The 21,049-nt window shown below is 41.1% G+C and overlaps 1 protein-coding gene across 1 annotated transcript; it reads right to left on the bottom strand.

Moving 5' to 3' along the window:
• Nucleotides 1–1,250: 1,250 nt before the first annotated feature.
• Nucleotides 1,251–18,164, bottom strand: LOC308700558 (uncharacterized protein). The gene is made up of 4 exons (XM_081382204.1): nt 18,118–18,164; nt 15,812–15,936; nt 6,123–7,326; nt 1,251–2,886 (listed from the first exon to the last, which is right to left on the bottom strand). The coding sequence occupies exons 2-4, from the start codon at nt 15,867–15,869 to the stop codon at nt 2,865–2,867; spliced, it is 1,284 nt and encodes a 427-aa protein (XP_081238330.1). The 5' UTR covers nt 15,870–15,936; nt 18,118–18,164; the 3' UTR covers nt 1,251–2,864.
• Between the last annotated feature and the right edge of the window lie 2,885 nt (nt 18,165–21,049).

Here is a 21,049-nt window from a genome sequence, read left to right as displayed (position 1 = left end):
GATATTGATTTGAATTTTGTGGACCTAAATATCTATTCAGCAACAAAAATATGCCTATCTGGTAGTTTTACTTGAAAACCATAATTGTTTCTTATAGAAAATAAATAGTAAAAAAATATGGTAATAAACTTTTTTTTCCCAGACTGAGAAATCATGGTTTATGCAAAGTGCATTTAAAGTGATTGAACATGATTTCAGCTCAGTAATCCTCCTCAGTTTCGCGGACAGTCGGAAACATGCGTCGGAAACTACTTTTTCTCTGTCGCTCGGCATTTTTCGGTTGATATTTGCAGTGGATATTGAAGTGAAGAACTGCCCAACCTTTGTGACGCTCTCAACGCTTTCTTTGTTAGCAGAGAGTTGGGAGTTTAGGAAGGGTGAGAGTAGACTTAATAGATTCAGTGTTTTACATTGTGTTAAGACATACGCAGAGGAGCTTAAGCTTAATGAAAGGAAAATGGTTTCCTTCTGTCTACTGGCCATCTATCCCTCATTGGTTACTGCCTGAGGCTGATGTAGATATATCTATTAAAAAATTTAATAAAGGAAGGAAGTGTAGGAAATGTTGCTGACTATGTACAGGAGCATCTTAGGAATTTATGGAATAGCTACATAGATATTTATGAAGATGGATCTAGAGACCCTGAGAGTAAGAAAGTGGGCTTTGATTTATATGTTCCTCATTTCCATGTTAGACAGTGTCATAGACTGCCTGATGGTCTTTCAGTCTTTACAGCTGAACTGGTAGCAATCATATGGGCTCTGAGGCGGGTGGAAGAAGGTGGGGTGGAGAAAGCCATCATTTGTTCTGACTCGCTATCTGGCTTGATGGCGATAGGGGGAGAAAGAGGAGGGGCTAGGTTAGATTTAACAACAAGGAGATCTTAACAAGTGTTTATAGATTAGAGAGGCGGGGGTGTAGTGTGGGTTCCAGCACATGTGGGAGGGGAATGAGGCTGCTAGGGCAAGTTTAGTTAGGGGAAATGTGGAGGTGGAGGTGCTATTTGACAGACTGGAGTGCCGTAGCATCATTACTGAAACACTGACACAACAATGGCAGCACGAGTGGAGTAAAGACATTAGCGGGAGGAAGCTCTATGACATAAAACCATTAGGCAACCCTGGGAATTCAATTATCCTGCCTCGGATGGAGCTGATCTCACTGTGAGAATATGCCGCTCTCATCTCGTTCGAGCTCATCCGTGTCCTAAAATCCACAAAAAAAAAAAAACAGTGTTTCACTCAGATCTCAGTGACTGACGCTGGATTTATTTTCACAGTCACATGAACTCTCAACTGTCATAATCAATTCAGCCTATCCAAACAACGACACGACAGGCATAAAGTTATACAGTTTTAGTAAAGTTATAACTCTGCACTTTATTCTCTGCATCGGCCATTTATACTTTGATATTTTTGTGCAATAAAACATAAGATTCTATAAGATAAAGCAAACTAGTATTTTGTTCTTCTGTATCTATTTGGCTACATTTGTTGCCCAATTAAAAATCTTTTAGACTAGACTATTCATTATGAATATTTAGTTTTGAATAATTTGACTAATTTGTAACACAAATACGAGTTTGTCTTTACATTTTTTTTATTATTAATGTTTTCCCAGATTTTGCAGTAATGTCATTTACTTTCACTTTCATTATTTCATTAGTGACAACAGCGCCCTCTTGTGTCCTACATATTCAAATAATGTCATTTCTGCATGTCATCGTTTTGTTACAATTTATATGAGTTTCTTCTGAAATGTGATGCTTCCTGAGAGGAAAAGATCGAAATTAAGGTTATTTGTTGAAAACTTCATATTTTAAGGGGTAATTTTCACTGGTAAAATGCACATCACTACATATTTTCCCACAGTTAAATGTTTGTTCTACTAAAACAATATTAATAAACTGCAGTCATTTGGTTCTTTAAAACATTTCTCTCCTGTTTTCAGCACTGAAACATGAACAGACTCAATAAAACATGTGCAGAGATTCAGACTGACGGCGGGTTTGAATACAGACTTCAGTCTAATATACTGAATCAAACCAATATTCCCGACTGTGATCAGAGCTGGTATTCAGAGGTGTGTGTGTGTGTGTTTCTGTCCTCAAACTACACCATTATACACACACGCGCACACTTGATCTTCTTGTGTTTGGTGTGTTCAGGACGGGCGTGTGATAGCAGATCCATCAGATCCTGAAACACTGAGTGATCCTGTTATTTCAGTCTCATCTGATCGTCTCGTCACGTCTCGCTGTGTGGAGGAGCTTCATCATGAGATTCAGTGTCATTCTAGTGGAGTAAATCAACTCTCTCTCTCTCTCAACATTCCTCTGTTTTCATATAGAGTGGTGCAGGAATGACAAGACAGGGGAACACAGACAAGCAGAAATACAGCACTATACAGGGCTCTAGACTGAGACTTGGTCACATTTTGTGGCCTTTTTAACCACGCTACTCGTCTGAGCTGCGCAAACAGTTTATCCGCTCTGAGCAATACTAGACAGCGGTTTACTCGTGAGCCGAACTCGATCACGCAACAACATTACTACACAGAGCAGAGAAAGGCTTTACAATAAGGTTTCATTAATGTTCCTGGCACCAAGTTTACTCCACAAAAGAAAGTAGTCCTGGAAATATTTAAAAATGAGGATGTTAATTTTTCAATATCCAAAACTGAAGCCTGCAGTTGTACATTTTAATATCCCAATCCTGATGTACTCGTTACATCATGAGAAGAATGGTGTCTATGCTTATATTAGTCTCTCTGTTTATCCCGAGGTTTACCACAGCCCGTGGGATCCAGATCTGATGAAGGACCTGCGCCTGGACGCGACGACACCGCAGTCCTGAAGTGTCCACTAGTCTCTCCCCTGTGAAGGCCTGTGGAAAAAAAAAAAAAAAAAAAAAAAAAACATTTGACACAATCTGATTCCATATTGATTAAGTTGGGGCCTATCAGGTACAGTACATAAGAAAAAAATCTCTCTCAACTAATGCTGTAAAGTAAACCATATCCAGTTGGTACATCATTCTAATATTTAAGGTTAAAAGTGATTTATTTGTAAGCTGCTTCTTTAAAATCACACATAAGGAAGTTTATATACTGTTATAATACACTTTTAAAGGAACACTCCTCCGTTTATTTAAAACAAACATTTCCTACATTAAGAGAGGTGGGCAAACGCATCTTTGTCTCAGTGCATGCATTGTTTTAGTTTGGCAGAGCTACCGCTAGCTTAGCTTAGCATAATGAATGGAATCCTGTGTTGCCAGCTAGCGTGTGATTAAAAAAAAAAAAATTACTTCTTGTGGCCTGCGTATTCACGAGTACAAATAGCAATGCAGATTAAGTTTTTGGGGCAGACCTGACCTGTTGAAAAGAGATGGTATTCATCCCTCCTGGGATGGTGCTGCTCTTCTCTGTAGTAATATGGCACATAGTCTTAGAGCTCAAACATGACAATCTGGGGCTCAGGTCAGGATGCAGTCAGACTGGCTTAACCGACCGTCTGCTAGCGGCCTCTCGTCACCAAGGTCAGATAAATCCTATCACATAGAGCCTCTTTCACCTAGATATCATCATATAGAGTGTGTCTGTTCCCCGAATTAGGAAATCCAAAAAACGTTTAAACCCATCTAAGGTTAAAAATGTAATTGATGCTCAACAAATAAAAAACAGCTATAATACAGATGAGCAAATGCTAAAGCTTGGGTTGCTGAATATTCGATCGCTTACTTCAAAAGCACTCATTGTTAAAGGAGAACTCCGGTCAATTTTAACATTGAGCTCATTTTTTTGTACATTTGGAGTGCTGTCAGTACAGAGAACAACGACAAAAATCGGTGTTGCCTACACACTTGTTATCCTCTTTTTAAAATTTGCACCCTGTTGACTTCAATGGGGCAAGTTTTAAACCTGCTTTTAGCCTCTTAACATCCTTGATGTGTCATTACAAGTGCACAGGTCATGTGAGTGATTCCTTCGGAGTGAACGCGGGTCAATCTGACTGCAGTAGATGTGAAAGATATGGATAAAAATGATATTTATTTAGTCAGCGCTCATACCTGCATTTACATCCTGTTTTCGGTCAAAGTCCATAGTAATCAATTGTCGAGTTCACGCGCATGATCATAGGTACTAAACCAATGCGCGTGAACTCGACAATCGATTACTATGGGCTTTGACCGAAAACAGGATGTAAATACAGGTATGTGTATTTCCATAATAATCCATAATAATTTGACTTTTGGTTCGATTTTTGACCGTTTTCAGTGGTTATGAGGAGCAATGAGAGAGAAATTTGGTAATCATTGTTTAGGCTACATTAAACCACATCATGTCATATTGTCAACATGGTACTTATGAAGCAGAATAGTGGGTCACATGTCTAATGCTTTTTGAAAACTTAAATGGATACTTCACCTCTGGGAAGATGAATGTGTATTTAAAAAAGGTCATTTAAGTAGAAGAAATGTGAAGAAATTTTTGAATTTGGAGCTTTCTAGACTGAGAAAAGCCAGAAAATTTATTTTTGGCTTATGTGGATGAAAGACAACAACTCCCAGAATGCACTTGCTTCGCTGCCTTAGGAGGCCACGCCTACCGGTAAGAGTGTGCAGTTGTAAACAACAAAGCTAGCCTACGTGATGAGTTTGCGAGGGATTTAGAGATCGTCCAAAATGTCCGGGATTCGGCTCTTGCGTTCTACAGTCGCCATTCATTCATCATGTTTACTGTGGCGAGCAGGACGAGGCTGACAGCCGCGGGAGAACAGCGCGAGGCCGGTGGCGTCATTACTGAGACCCGCCGGGTCTCGCATCTCTCACGGAGGAGCGGGAATTTTTCTTAGCAATGGTAAAACGCACATCAACCGATCACTTGTTTAGCGTTCATGTAAACACTACATTCAAATTCACCAATCGGAATGAGTTCAGTTAGATTGAAAGGTGTGCATGTAAACAATGAATGGCGACCGCAGAAAGCAAAAGCTGAATCCCGGACATTTTGAACGATCTTGCCCGCCGGACAAGTCCGGGAAAAGGAGGATGGTTACTTACTCAGCTTTCTCCACAGAACAAGAGCCTGCTAGCTTAGCTTCCAAAGAAAGACGGCTGATACTGTGTACATTCTGAGTGAGATCCCACCCTGTATGGGCGGGCTGAAAACATGCGGAACAACGCCATCTACTGGCTGTAGTCTTTAGCCTCTGGCCAGAAAATCCTCAGATGACGCAAAATGACGATTTTTGCGTCATCGGAGGATTTTTTCCAGACAAAAAATACATAAATCTCTTGTCTCAGGGGGATATGAGGGTGGAAAGCATGGTAATTAGTAGAAAACCTGTAGTATTTTCGAATACAAAGCTTAATGCTAAATCCTGAAGTAACCCTTTAAGGCTTTCTTCTTGTCTTGTCTTTTCACTTTATTAAGATCAGATTCTGCAGGTAAAATTACAATAATAAGGGGACTTGACTTGGACTTGACTTACTACAGGACATGACTTAACTTGACTTGCCATAGCCTGTGACTTGACTTGCCCAAGAAAAAAATACTTGGGACTTACTTGAGACTTGAAGGTTAAGACTTGGGACTTACTTGAGACTTGAAGGTTAAGACTTGGGACTTACTTGAGACTTGAAGGTTAAGACTTGGGACTTACTTGAGACTTGAAGGTTAAGACTTGGGACTTACTTGAGACTTGAAGGTTAAGACTTGGGACTTACTTGAGACTTGAAGGTTAAGACTTGGGACTTACTTGAGACTTGAAGGTTAAGACTTGGGACGTACTTGAGACTTGAATGTTAAGACTTGGGACTTACTTGAGACTTGAAGGTTAAGACTTGGGACGTACTTGAGACTTGAAGGTTAAGACTTGGGACGTACTTGAGACTTGAAGGTTAAGACTTGGGACTTACTTGAGACTTGAAGGTTAAGACTTGAGACTTACTTGAGACTTGAAGGTTAAGACTTGGGACTTACTTGAGACTTGAAGGTTAAGACTTGGGACTTACTTGAGACTTGCACATGTGTGACTTGGTCCCATCTCTGGGGTGATGTGTGTCTAACTTGCACAGAAGAGACTATGTTGCTAAGCACATGAAAATAAACTACTTACCGTGATCTCAGATTGAGGTGATGTGGTTTCTCCACTGCATGGATCTTCATGTGTAGATTCAGCTGAGTTTTAATAGAGAAACTCTTCCCGCACTGATCACACGTGTGCGGCTTCTCTCTGCTGTGGATCCTCTCATGTCTTTTCAGAGATGATGACTGACTGAATCTCTTGTCACAGTGTGAACACTTGTAAGGTTTCTCTCCAGTGTGTGTATTTTCATGTCTTTTTAGATGTGCTGACCAACTGAATCTCTTGTCACAGTGTGAACACTTGTAATGTTTCTCTCCAGTTTGTGTATTTTCATGTCTTTTTAGAGATGATGACCAACTGAATCTCTTGTCACAGTGTGAACACTTGTAAGGTTTCTCTCCAGTGTGTGTATTTTCATGTGTTTTCAGAGATGATGAGTCACTGAATCTCTTGTCACAGTGTGAACACTTGTAAGGTTTTTCTCCAGTGTGGTTCATCTCATGTGTTTTCAGAGATGATAAGTGACTGAATCTCTTGTCACAGTGTGAACACTTGTAAGGTTTTTCTCCAGTGTGAATTTTCTGGTGCCGTTTTAAACAGTCTGCTCTAATAAAAGTCTTCTCACACTCAAAGCACATGTACTCTCTCACACCAGTGTGAGTTTTCTCATGTTTATGTAAATATTGCCGCAATGAAAAAGTCTTTCCACACACAGAACATGAATGCGGCTTCTCCTTCATATGAACTGTCAGGTGTGTCTTCAGGTGTGATGCACTAAGAAATGTTTTGCCGCACTGATCACATGAGAACGGCTTCACTCCGGTGTGAACTCTCCTATGCGCATCAATATTAGATTTGCATGTGAAACTCTTCCCACACTGATCACATGTGAACGGCTTCTCTCCAGTGTGAACTCTCATGTGAACATCAAGACTTTGTTTGCTTGTGAAACTCTTTCCACACTGAGTGCAGGTGAAAGATTTCTTGGCTCTTCTTTTCTTTAAAAAAATATTTTTAGTCTCTGAGCTACTCAAAGGTTTTCCTTCAGGATTGACATGATGTTCCTCCTTCACTTCACTCAGTTCTTCACTCTCCTCCTTCACTTCACTCAGTTCTTCACTCTCCTCCTTCACTTCACTCAGTTCTTCACTCTCCTCCTTCACTTCACTCAGTTCTTCACTCTCCTCCTTCACTTCACTCAGTTCTTCACTCTCTTCCTTCACTTCCATCAGGTCTGAAATCAAAAGAGAAAATTATTAATTTGATTTTCAGTACATCAAAATAATTCAAAGAGAGAAATATAAAGTGAAAGGACATGCAAGTGAGCCCTGATGTAATAGTAGAAAGTAGACAACGGTTATAAAATATTATTTTTGAAACTTTCCAAAAATGAGGAACATTTATCTTCCAATTATTATTTTTCACCGTACCCTGGGAGGATTCCATGGAGGAGGCATATGAGAGGAAGCACCTGCAGTATGCCGACCTAGCCGCCGAAGCAAAACATTGTGGCTGGAACGCGGAAGTCCGCCCAGTGGAGGTTGGGTGTAGAGGGCTTGTGGGAACATCCACCACAAAACTGATGAGGGACCTGGGAATTAAGGGCCAGAACCAGCGCACAGCCATTAAAGCTGCATCAGAGGCAGCAGAAAGAAGCATCCAGTGGCTCTGGCTGAAGAGGAACGACCCCAGCTGGGCCCCCAAGTAGTGTGCCAGGAGATAAGTCGGCTTTGGCTTGACTCAGGGAACAGGACGGCTCTGCCATGCACAGTCCCCTGAGATGTCCAATCGACAACAAGGTGACTCTCATGGCTAATTGGACTCGGGACGCAAGCTGAGGTTTGATCAACCTAGAGCTGGCCGCCTCTGGAGAGGGTGTATAGTGTCAAAGGCCGAAACACCCCATGACCCAGAGGAACACTACTGATGATGCGTCCCGTAAATCCAATTCTTCTCGCGAATCTACCATCCACCATTCACAAATCTACCATCCACCATTCACCGACAAGTCCACCAGTAACTTGCATGTGCTCGCACAGGGAGTCTCCATCTCATCCTGTGTTTTCTAGAATCTTTTAAAACATTATAGGCACGAATCCCATGTTTCTTTAGCAAGAACTATTACATATATTTGGTAAATGACACAATTATCTAACATGATATTAACATTAAAATATACAATACTGCCATATTTTGACACCAGCTTTGAGATTGATATTTATTTGACTAAAACCGTTAATTATTAATGGACGTTCAAGCTAGACTTTTCCTTGCACTGACTTCCATTCATGCGCATGTGAAAGTGGGACACCAGAAACACAAGCTCAAGTGAATTACCCTGTGAGAAATAACACAAGCGTTTAACATGTTTCACTCAATCCTGTTTCTTTTGACATGATTTTCCTTTTAAAAACAGAGCATTTCTTAGAACTGTGACACCCAGGAAGTGACATCACCTGGGCTCTTTCTACTGCATGATGGGAGGACAAGAAAATAATCTCAATCCTTTGTCTCAGATTTTACACAAACTGTAGCACTGACTGTATTCATCAACCCTGTTACCAAAGTTACTCCAAGAAGAATCTCTATAACTATGAACAACATATGATATTTGACAAATGCAACTTTATTAGTAACTTGGTGTTTACTGATTATGTAAAATAAAAGTTAATAGTATTTAGCTTGATCTGATGTTGACAATCAATATAAAATTCTCAAACCTTCCTCTACTGACCATTTGTTGAAAAAACAAAAAACAAACCCAGCAGGGCTCCAGATTGTGACCAATTGGTCGCATTTTTGCGACCATTTTTCCTGCCGGTGTGTCCAAATATTCATTTAGGTCGCGCTGGTGCGACCATAGCGTTGCTGAGCAGCGAAAAAAAAAAAAAAAGTGGAATGAAAATGCGCTACTCATTTATGCTTCCGTTTATTAGACCGTTTATTATTTCGGACCAATCATAGACAGCACAGCGCCCCAAACTTGCCAGTCGCGGGCTGTGCTGCGGCAACTTCACGAACCTATGGCAAGTGGCTTTGACGCCAGAACCAATCAGGAAGCCTGGCGTGTCAGAGCCCGCCAGATGGGCGTGGTCAGAGGCTATATATTGCCGTGCCTCGCCTAGGTGCTCCAGGTTTTAAACGAATGAAGCGATCTCCTGATCCTAGCACAGCAGCACGGCGGGTTACGCAATACTTGTTCCCTCACCTCAAGGAACTAAGGTAGGCCTGTCGCGATAGTCGATAAGTCGATTAATCGCACGATAAAAAAAATGAGCTCGATAATTTTTCCGGCCGCGATAATTCCATTTGCATGCTTGTTTGTTTTCCTCGTCTCTCTCTCTCTCTACCAAAGAGACTGGATGACCACTCTCGGTTCTTTAGCGTATAGGAGGAGTGAACCCTCTTGTTGTCAGTTGCATGGTCTTTGTGTGGGGAGGCGGCGGCGCGGCCCTTGTCAGTCACATGGTCTTTGTGTGGGAAAGCGCAGGCGGGACTGTTTGCGGCTACTGCCGGGAGAGAGAGAAGATGCTAGTTGTGAGTTGCGACAGCGAGCCCGATCACATGAAAATGCATATCTATACCACGAATGTTATTTCTCGTGCCATTTATACGCCAAAAATAGTTTTTGCGTGCATATGATACGCTCTTTATGGCGTGTAATACGCACGCACTCCTCACCCCTAATCCTAACCAAGTATTTTCAGTGCGTAGCATACACACGCAATAAAGTGCGTCTCCGTCTTCCCGACAGTACACAATCACTTGACAAAGTAACAGGAGGACAAAGTAACAGTGCAAAATTGTGCGATATGGCTTGTTGAGGCTTTTTTTTATTTGTTTACAAAGGTCCTAACTGTCAGTTTTGCCTGTTATGGAATGTATCACCATTTAATAATGTCTAATGTTTAATATTTTTTGAAGTGCAATTTTGTTTCATTTTATATATTAACAGACATTTATTTTGTTAACAGACACTAAGAGTCCATTGCTTTCATTGTTTTTGGTTGTTTTGTTCATTTTTTTGGATATTTAAAATGTTTTCCGTTTTCAATGTTTAATATTCTTTAGAAATAAAAGTTTATAGATCGTTGAAAAGGTGTACCTGCATTATTATGCCATTATAATTATATTAAATGAAAATGGTCTCAGAACGACAATATTATCGTTTATCGCGATAATTTCTTGGACAATTTATCGTCCAGCAAAATTTGTTATCGTGACAGGCCTAAACTAAGGTTACGTTATTAACCAAGTAGTTCCCTTTCGAGAGGTCTCTCGTATTGCATAAGGCTAGCTTACGCTATGGGAACCCCATTCAAAACACTGTGCGTGCTAACTTCGCCCTACCATAACCCAAGGCATATGAATGAACCACAAGGGAAGCATGATCCTAATATAAGCGAGTTCTAGACGGGCTACATATACTGGATAACTAGGAACCGTAGTTCATGGTCATAAGGGATACATAGTAACCAGTTGAAGGCCAGAGCCGGGTATGTATGAGCCCTAAGACTTTTTTGGGGGGGGAGGGGGGTGCTTAACACTTACACTGAGACAACCTTTGCCTGGTACCTCCAAGTTACCTCCAAAGCTTCACAAAGGTGGACGGCGAGGCCCAGCCAGCCGCCGAACAAATGTCCTCAATGGGTATTCCACTGGACTAGGCCCACGAAGAGGCCATGCCTCTCGTGCAGTGAGCTCTGACGCCCAAGGGGCAAAGAAGGCCTTTGGACTTATAAGCTAGCACGATAGCATCCGCTATCCAGCACGACAGTCTCTGCTTTGTGACGGCTAAAGCTTTAGTGCAGCCGCCAAAGTATACAAGGAGCTTCTCTGACTGCCTAAATGAGGCAGAACGCTCCAGATAAATCTCCTGAGAGCCCTTACGAGGCAGAGTAAATACACATCAATCTCATCATCTGGCGAGGAGAGAGCCTTCAGGGAAATAACCTGTGCTCTGAATGGAGAGTACTTTAGGAACATAACCGTGCCTCGGTTTAAGGACGACCTTGGAGTCGTTTGGCCCAAATTCCAGGCAGGATGAATTCATATATAGCGCTTCTAGATCACCCACTCACTTGACTGAGGCGAGTGCCAGCAGAAAAGCAGTTTTGAGCGAGAGAAAATTCAGGTCCACAGTCCGAAGCGGCTCGAAGGGGGAGCCTTCATGGCCTCCAGAACTTTAGAGAGGTCCCAGATAGGCACAGACGGGGGGAACAGAGGGTTTAACCTCCTAGTGCCCTTGAGAAAACGGACAATGAGGTTGTTCCTTCCCAGTGGTTTGTCGGCTACTGGTGCGTGAAACGCTGTTCTGGCTGCCACATAGACTTTGAGTGTGGAGGGGGTGCGACTGAGTGATCCAGGAGCTCTTGTAAAAATGCGAGCACACTCGGTACTTAAAATGAACGAGGGTCTACGTTTAGTGTAGCACACCAGCTAGAAAACACTGCCGATTTCCGAGCGTACAGACGCCTTTGTTGAGGGCGCTCTAACTTTCGAAATGGTTTGCAGCACCCTATCCGGGAGATACCCGGGTACCTGTTGAGGGGCCATGCGTGGAGGGCCCATAAGTTGGGATGTGGGTGCGAAATGTTCCCGTTCGCCTGTGTGAGGTCTTTCCTCTTCGGAAATGGCCATGGGGTTGTTTCAGCAGCTTTATCAGCTCTGGGTACCATAACTGGGTTCTCCGGGGGGGGGGGGGGGACACATCGTGACAAGCGGGAACATGTACAGAGGGCGGCTCGGCCAGTCGTGGGTGGGCTTTCACTGTTATTTGTAAAAAACATTTGGCAGTGAGCGTTGTCTTCTGAGGCGAAGAGATCCTGAGGCGCCCTGCAGAAGACATCCCCACAGCAGCTGAACCGTTTGTGGGGGAGGAGAACATTCCCTGGAAAAACAATGCGTCTGGATAACATATCCGCACCCTGGTTCAGAACGCCTCGCACATGCGCCACCCTCAGCAAGCACAGGTTGTGCTGGGACCAGAGAAAAAAAATCTCTGCCATGCTGTGCAGGTTGTGTGACCTGAGACCATCCTGGAGGTTTATGTACAACACCACTGCCCTGTTGTCCATCCGGACCAGGACGTGGTGGTATCTTAAGTATGGGAGAAAGGCTTTTAAGGCTAAGACTACTGCCTTCATCTCTAGACAGTTTATGTGTAGGCATTTTCTCTGGGTCTGACCACAGGCGGGCCTGCCCTCCTAAAGGGCCCCCCAGCCTGAGCTGGAGGCATCTGTCAAGATTGCTTTTCTCCTCAAGATCACACCAAATCTCACGCCAGACTGATACCAGTTGGTTGCTTTCCAGGGGGTCAGGGATCTGATGCAGTAGTGACTCGCTCTGATTTGTAAGTGACCAGATCACTTACAAATCAGAGATTGCGTGAGCTTGGACCCGTGGTTTTAGCCAGCACTGAACAGGACGCATTCGCAGCAGTCCTAGTTGGAGTACTGGTGAGGCTGAAGCCATGAGACCCAGCATCTTCTGGAATCTCTTGAGGGGAACGCGGGCGGCCGCCCTGAAAATGTCGCCAGGCACCGAATAGAAAGCGTGCGCGCTTCGGTAAGGCGTGCTCTCATGCGTACCGAGTCTATTTCTATACCCGGGAAGGATATGTTCCGGCTGGAAGATAGTGTGCTTTTTGAGAAATTTATCCTGAGGCCCAGGCATTCTAAGTGGTTGAGGAGCCAGGCTCTGTGAGTTATTAATAGCTCCACCGATTGGGCTACGATGAGCCAATCATCAAGGTAGTTTAACATTCGCACTCCCCACTGTCTCAAGGGGAAGAGCGCCGCGTCCATCAGGTACAGGGCGCTAAAGACAGGCCGAATGCTAGTACTGTGTACTGATAAGCCTGCCCTTCGAATGCAAACCTCAGGAATGGTCTGTGATGGGGCGCTATCTGGATGTGAAAATAGGCATCTTTCAGATCTACTGAGAAAAAACTCCCGGGCCAATATGCGCGAGAATTTGTTTGGTTGTCAACATCCTGAACAGACGCGTCATAAGCGCTTTGTTCAGGTGTCTGAGATCTAGAATGGGTCTCAGACCGCCATTCTTTTTGCGGAAGAGGAAGTAGCGTCTGCAGGAAGTAGCGTACACCTTTTCCAAGGTCAAATTCAAGCACTTTTCAAGCACTTTCAAGGTCCATTTTAAAGCTTTTTCCAGCACCTTACACCACCGTAAATTACATACCATACATAGTCAATATTATAAACAGCCAAAATTGTGTTTCGTAAACAGATATTTAAGCAAATCACAAGTTTTATTTTTCAAAATGTATCACTAAGTAGATAATGCCTATGAATAATACTTTATTATATTAAAGGTAGGGTAGGTCAGAATTGTCTAAAAAAACTTTTATTCAAATTTGTTTAAACTGTCTCTATCTACCGATACATAATTAATGACTCTAATGTATTTTATCTTCAATAAACACAGCTCATTAATTCCATTCACTCCCACCTAAAAACGGGTGCGCGACTGCACGCAGGTGGGCAGAGCCAGTAATAGCGGCGGTAGTCATGGCGACGGAGAATGACAGTTGCGCAAGCCAATCACTTGTTTCGTCCCGGTAGGAATTAATGAGCTGTGTTTTTTGAAGATTAAATACACTATAGTCACTCAATTTTTATACTCTCTTTTCCAAAGTACTTACATTTTAATTATGTATTGGTATATAAAGACAGTTTAAGCCAATTTGAAAAAAAAATCTTTAGACAATTCTTACCTACACAACCTTTAATGTCCAAATATTGCAATATTTAATTGTAAAATTATCTGTTTTACTTTCAGGTTATAGGGCTGTAACGGTGCGAGTTTTTTTTTACCACCGCGGTGGTAATGGACCAACTTCCGGCGGTGGTGCGTGTTTTATAAACACAAATAAAAAAATTTGTGTTTATTTGAGCAAAAAGTGTTTATTTAACCAATTCCAAAGAAACAACACACTAAAGCCTGTAAAGCATTGAAATAAATATCAGTAAATATTGGCAAATTAAATAATATAATAAAGTTAAATCTATATAAAAAAAAAAGACACGTGAAACAGCCTACTGCTCTGCGCTTTGAGAGGGATGTGGGACACAAGCGGGAAAGAGACCACCGATCTCTTTTCTGATATCTTCATGTTTTCTAGGCTACTTGTTGTAAAAGGTATGAAGAGCGAATTTTATCTTCCACAAGGGCAAGACATTTAGGTTATGTTTGATATTGCGCTGCCAGAGAAAGCGAAACTAAATCACCTGCTTGTGAAGCGCGCTTTACAAATAAACTTGACGCGCCGCATGTCTAATAACAAGCACAAACTGTGTTAAAAAGAATTTGACGCAAGGAAAAAAGTAGGCTATCTGTCCTAGCGTTATACTTCACCACAGCAAAGCATATTAATAGGCCTAATTAAAAGCGAACCAAGGAAGAAACGTTTATAATCCCCTTCGAAAATGGGTGAGATGTGAGTGAAGACTACTTTTGCTCAGACCAGCGTGGCTAATCGCTCTGTATCTGAAGGGCTACATTTTATTTCTTCATTTAATGAACAAACTATTCAGTCAGATAGGTATTTGTTGTGAAAGAAATACAGTTACAATTTCAACCATTTTCAAGAATTTTATCCCAAATTTGTGCTAAGCTGGGCTAATGGTGGGTGCGTCAGACGGCACAAAATGTGAGTGAGTTACGGCACACACGGAGATGAGAAGGGTATGTATGGACTTAAAGGAATACTCCACCGTCTTTTCATATTAAACTATGTTATTCCCTTAACTAAGACGAGTTGATACATACCTCTCTCGTCTCAGTGCGTGCACTCAATCGCTCTGGCGCGCGGCGAAACTTTGTTCACTCAGTTCATTCAATATGGGCCAAGCAGAGAAGCTCCCAAACACCTCCATGTTTTCCCTATTTAAATACAGTTACTCGCTTAGTGTAACTCGACCTAGGACGGTGACACAAATCAAAACGTTGCGCTTTTCAAAGCGTGTAAAATGGATAACTATATTGTATGGCGGAATACCATAGCAAGTGCTTGTAAGCACTTCGACTTGGCGCAGTAATATCTTCACTCGTGAAAAATCCTCTCACCGGCCCCCGCTCCCTCTAGTGAAGATATTACTCCGCCAAGTCGAAGTGCTTACAAGCACTTGCTATGGTATTCCGCCATACAATATAGTTATCCATTTTACATGCTTATAAAAGCGCAACGTTTTGTTTTGTGTCACCATCCTAGGTCGAGTTACACTAAGCGAGTAACTGTATTTAAATAGGGAAAACGTGGAGGTGTTTGGGAGCTTCTCTGCTTGGCCCATATTGAATGAACTGAGTGAACAAAGTTTTGCCGCGCGTCAGAGCGATTTAGTGCACGCACTGAGACGAGAGAGGTATGTATCAACTCGTCTTAGTTAAGGGAATAACATAGTTTAATATGAAAAGACGGTGGAGTATTCCTTTAACTAACTCTGGGGGATACAGAGAATAAGCTAAAGTCACAAAAAGTCGGCGTGTTCCTTTAAAATAAAACTGCACAGTGTAAAATCTTTACGTTGTCTATTTATTATTAAAGAATTTGTCAGTAATAAAAGTTAGTCTGGAGCCCTGCCCAGAACATTCTGTACCATTTCATAGTTGAACTGTTTATCTAAATGTGCTGAAGTGCTTGAATGTTTCTAACATGAATGTTCTTCAGCATCATGAATGAATGAAGAATAAACACCAACCTCTTTGTTCTTCAGGATCTTCAGTGTGTTTCATTCTGCAGGGTTCTGGATCACTCATGTTCTCTCTGTCCTCTTTAATAAACTCAGTCTCTGCAGATTTCAGCTCTTCCTGATGCTCATCTTCACTGAAACAAATCAAATCCTCAGCTGATGGGAATTTACAGCATTTATTGGGGAATTACTGTGGGAGGAGCTTCAGTAATGATGTGATTGCTGTGGGAGGAGCTTTTCTGATGATGAATTCCAGCGTGGGAGGAGCTGATCAGCCAAAATCCAAAATATCAATCATGTGTTTTCAAAAAAAAAAAGAATAGACACTTCTAAGAATGTATGTCTGTCTATCTATTAGACATCCATCTACTATTTGTATTGCTAATCCTAACATTATTCTGCTTCTTCATTAAAATACAGAAATTAATAGAATTTAAATTCTTCCAAATATAAATAATGGTAAGAAAAACAGTTAAAATCATAAAAAACAGAAACAAACGTGCATATAGTAGCCAACAAATCCCCTCAGTCTGCTGACACCAATGAAATGAGCTTTAAGTGACAATTTACAGGAGATCTGAAGACATCAGCATAATAAATGAGGTGAAAACAGGAACTATAGGCCTTTATCTCATTTCCTGGTTTCGGAACGTTCGAAATCGCCAAGCAGTGTACTCGCACTTCCGGTGTTACTTACACATTTAGATGAAAAGTAGGTCAGTAAACTTAAATAAAATCGCGATATAGACCAGTGTCTGTCAATATTAAACCGCATAAAGACTATTTAAATAGGAATCGTGCATGTTCTGCGTGTCTCTGTGAATGAATGGCACCGACGCGTTTCATTTACCACACACACACTGAGGCACGCATGACGCTCGCGATTTTTTTCAGCCTTACGTATTAACATTAATGCACTTCATCAACACAGCCGCTCTGAGAGTCACTTCAGCAGCATTTTAGCCTTATTTGAGAGAAACTATCATATCATAAAACACAGAGAGACTCAAAGGTCTACACGGCAACCCGTCAAAATAAAAGTTTGGTTTAACCTTTGAAGAAATTTTTGCTTAAATCATTACATTTTAAACAATTGGTTATAACAATTTAATTAAACCATTCAACAAAAAAAATGAAACTTTTGGGAGACTCGAGAGCGAAGTAGTCCAGTGATAATTAACATGCAGCCATGGTGATTGCAATAACCGGAAGACGCTGTACACTGCTTCGCGGCTACTTCCGGCGTTCTATTGTGTTGTGATAAAGGCCTATTGTCATGAAATAAAGAGTGTTTTCAGCAGATCTGTTAATATTGATGAGCCTCAGACTATCAACACTCATTCAACAAGCCATTCAGGATCATCAGCAGATCATCTCACTTTATTCTGAGTGTTTGCTGTTAGAAACACATTATTTGAGTCAGGATACATGACAAAAGCCTCTAAAACTGCTATATTGGAAGACAATATTGTAATTTCTCACAATATGACATGGATAAAACATCAATAACACAAAAACAACCACTAAAGACACTCATCTTAATCAACCACTACAGAGAAATAATATAGCAGCATAATATGTCCACATTAATCTAAATATAGTTTGATTTTGACATTAATCAAGTACTTAGAGCATTAAAATATTATGCGCTGAAACTAACAATGATCATAAAACATTTAAAACTAAAGAGCATCACAAAGTAATATTGTTCAAGAGTAAAACGCTATTCATTTATTAACATGTAGCCTAAGAGTTGATTTAATGTCTCACGTGGCTCATTATGTTGCCTTTGGCTTGCTCAGTTGGGGATACTTGGCCTAATTTAATTAATCAATCAACAATAGCCTACTATTGATCAGCATTACCAAACGTGGACGTTTTACACTAGAAACAAACACTGATGTACTATTTTATTTAATGCTGTGAAGCTGCTTTGATACAATCTGTATTGTGAAAAGCGCTATATAAATAAAGTTGACTTGACTTGACTTATAGGCTCAAAAGTAATGATGATCTCAAACTTTACCTCTTGACTCGACATTCAGTAACAGTTCTCACTCCAAACATCGAGACAATCACACAAACGAACACAAACTCGCTCAGGTCTGAATGAACTCAACATATTCTCCTCATGCTCGCTGCTGCTGCACTAAATGTTAATTTCAGAAGGAAGACGCCAGAAAAGACGCACAAGTATCGCTGTGATCGATGAAAACAATACAGAAATGAGCCTGTCGCTTGATCAAACTGTATAACGTTAAAGTGTGTGTGATGGTTGTGTAAATATGAGAAATACCGTGAACTGCTCTCCTCACCTCAGAAGACTCGACACTGCGTCCCAATTCGGTACTATCCGCCCTAAATAGTCTCAGAAAATAGAATTAGTACATCCCAGATCGTAGTATGTTGGTTTCAAAGATACCCGGATGGTCTACTATTTCCGGTCAGAATCCGAAGTGCAGATCGCGCGTTGGCCGAGGATTCGGTTAGAACTACAAACACGAGTGAAAAGTGCTAAAAAACTACAGACATGGAGGACGCGCGAGTCTGGCGATTATGTAGAGATGTTTAGATAAAGTTTTTTTTTTTTTATTGCAATATTAACAAACAGAACAAGACGATACAAGAAATATAAACAATCTTTCAAAAACAAAAGATAAATTATGGTTCAGTATACATTAAAAGTATGAAATGTGAAAGAAATTTAAATCTATTCAACAATAGTTTTAAAAAAAGAAAAAGAGAGAAGAAAAAAAAAGAAGAGGGCACAAAAAAGAAAAACATATTAAAGTGTAAGTTGCAGGTTAACCACCACAGCCAATTGATGTGTAAATTAAAGTGCCTCTATATGTATATATTTAATTATTTCTGTCTTAAAATGTGTTAAAATAACATTTATTGGGGTTTCTTCGAAGGTAGCGTGTTTTTTCAGTTACTGGGTGATGATGACGTCACAAGAGGAACTCGCAACCCATACTCTGCTAGATTCTTACTGTATTATGGCTATTTGGAGAACGACTGAGGAAGTGGGAAACCATCAAATTAACCGGTCAGGCATGAGAGAGGGGAGCCATGGCACTCAAATAGTTATTAATGCTTGGTGTGAGGAGAATGAGTGGAGGGTTGGCCAGGTGAGTAACGTTAACGTTAGCTACGTTAGAGCTAGTCTAACCTGGTGCAAACTTAACTCGGATAATATAACAGAAGCAAGTCTTTTCAAAATATTGCCGTCATGTAGAATAGCAAGGAGGGACAACGACTGAAGACATTATACAGTAAGTCAGTCCAAATCAGAGCTGTAACGTTAGAGATGCACACACTGCACAGGCATCAATCGCTAGTCTCATCGACGCCTCAAACGTCATAATACCCTTCCTCAATCCACGCGTTATCAATTTCTCACGATTTAATTAGCGATGTTTATTGTCAGAAAAGAAAAAGAGAGATCGATGTCCCCATCACTGTGTGTGTGTGGGCTATCAGCAGTGGAGAGTGTGTGCTGCCGTGAGGTGAACGCGTTCTGGAGTTTAGTGGAACAGCTCGACCCGCGACCGGCTGATCTGACGTGCCTGAACCCGTTTGTTTTGCGAATAGCGTATTCTCATTTCAGGCATGATCACGGTCCCCTTGAAGTCAGCACACACGAGTATGTTTACAGTGGAGTTATTTTATCCATAATTTTTTTTATTAAATAAAACATACAACCAACTAGCTTCTAGCGTACGGTAACTCTACTAGTGAGTCCCTTTTGTGACGTCACGCCCCATCTAGTGGAAGGGAGCGGGAGCGGTTAAAACCACTGTTAAAAGTGCCAATTTTTCATATTATATCAGCATTTTTGTATAAAAAAACAATGGTGGGCGGTTCTTATCTTTATGTTTAATAAACACATTGCATTATCTTCGTGAAAATTTTAACCTGCAACTTACACTTTAAGGAAGAATATTAAACATGGCACAAATTCTGGATGTTTTCATTGCTTTCTTGTTAAAGGGTTACTTCAGGATTTAGCATTAAGCTTTGTATTAGTAGAAAACCTGTAGTATTTTCGAATTACCATGCTTTCCACCCTCATATCCCCCTGAGACAAGAGATTTATGTATTTTTTGTCTGGAAAAAATCCTCCGATGACGCAAAAATCGTCATTTTGCGTCATCGGAGGATTTTCTGGCCAGAGGCTAAAGACTACAGCCAGTAGATGGCGTTGTTCCGCATGTTTTCAGCCCGCACATAGAGGGAGGGATCTCACTCACAGAATGTACACAGTGTCAGCCGTCTTTCTGTGGCAGGCTCTTGTTCTGTGGTGAAAGCTGAATAGTAGGGGTTACCATCTTCCTTTTCCCGGACTTGTCCGGCGGGCGAGATCGTTCAAAATGTCCGGGATTCAGCTTTTGTGTTCTGCGGTCGCCATTCATTGTTTACATGCACACCTTTTGTTTCAATCTAACTGAATTCATTCTGATTGGTGAATCTGAATGTAGTGTTTACATGAACGCTAAACAACTGATCGGTTGATGTGCGTTTTACCCTTGCTAAGAAAATTCCCGCTCCTCCGTGAGAGAAGGGAGACCCGGTGTTACAATATATTCGGTTCCTGAAATATTTGGTTCCAATGGGTGGAGCTACCATGAATATTCACGAGACCATAGCGTGGGCGGAGCGACAAATACAAGCGAGTGGAACGGAAATTATTAGCGTGAGCGCCTGCTCGTTTTGTTTTATGGATTATTTATTTCAAACAGGTAATAAAGTTGAACGAAGTTAATCTTAAACTAGTCGTATATATTTTATAAATAATTCATCGTTTTGTAGCATGTGTTTTAGTACTCTGAGTTTACCTGAACTGAACTAATCCTGTAGGAAGCGTTGCAAGACCTAAAATAAAGACTTCTCCAAATTTTCCCAGATTAGTTGTTGCTGACATTATAGAACTGTTCGTTTCTCATGAGTGACTGAGATTAGGATTTTTAAAGGTGTGTGATTGCTGTTTAAATAAATATTTACAAATATATTCTTGTGTATTTATTCTGTCTCCCAAAGTTGTCTGCATTAAAATAGCCTTTAGATTATAGGCTGATAGCTCAAGACAACATAAGAACTTGGAGTTGCATGTTGCATGCTTTGGATGTTGCTTTATACGGACTTAACTGAAAAAATTTTTCATACACAACCTTTACTTTATCAAAGGTTATCATAAATGTTAGGCTTCAGGTGCATTAACAGTTGTTTTCTCTAGCAATGCTTTAG

This window comes from Scardinius erythrophthalmus, assembly GCF_964197995.2.
Source record: "Scardinius erythrophthalmus genome assembly, chromosome: 1".
NCBI classification, from domain to species: domain Eukaryota; kingdom Metazoa; phylum Chordata; class Actinopteri; order Cypriniformes; family Leuciscidae; genus Scardinius; species Scardinius erythrophthalmus.
This window is presented reverse-complemented; position numbering and strand designations above follow the sequence as displayed.

Bases quoted from the DNA above. Each gene is read 5' to 3' on its own strand.
- LOC308700558 (XM_081382204.1), bottom strand. From the start codon at position 15,869: ATGAGTGATCCAGAACCCTGCAGAATGAAACACACTGAAGATCCTGAA. The intron at 7,327-15,811 runs GTTGGTGTTTAT...TTTTGATTTCAG, and splicing joins AGATCCTGAAGAACAAAGAG to ACCTGATGGAAGTGAAGGAA. The intron at 2,887-6,122 runs GTAAGTAGTTTA...TTTTTTCCACAG, and splicing joins CACCTCAATCTGAGATCACG to GCCTTCACAGGGGAGAGACT.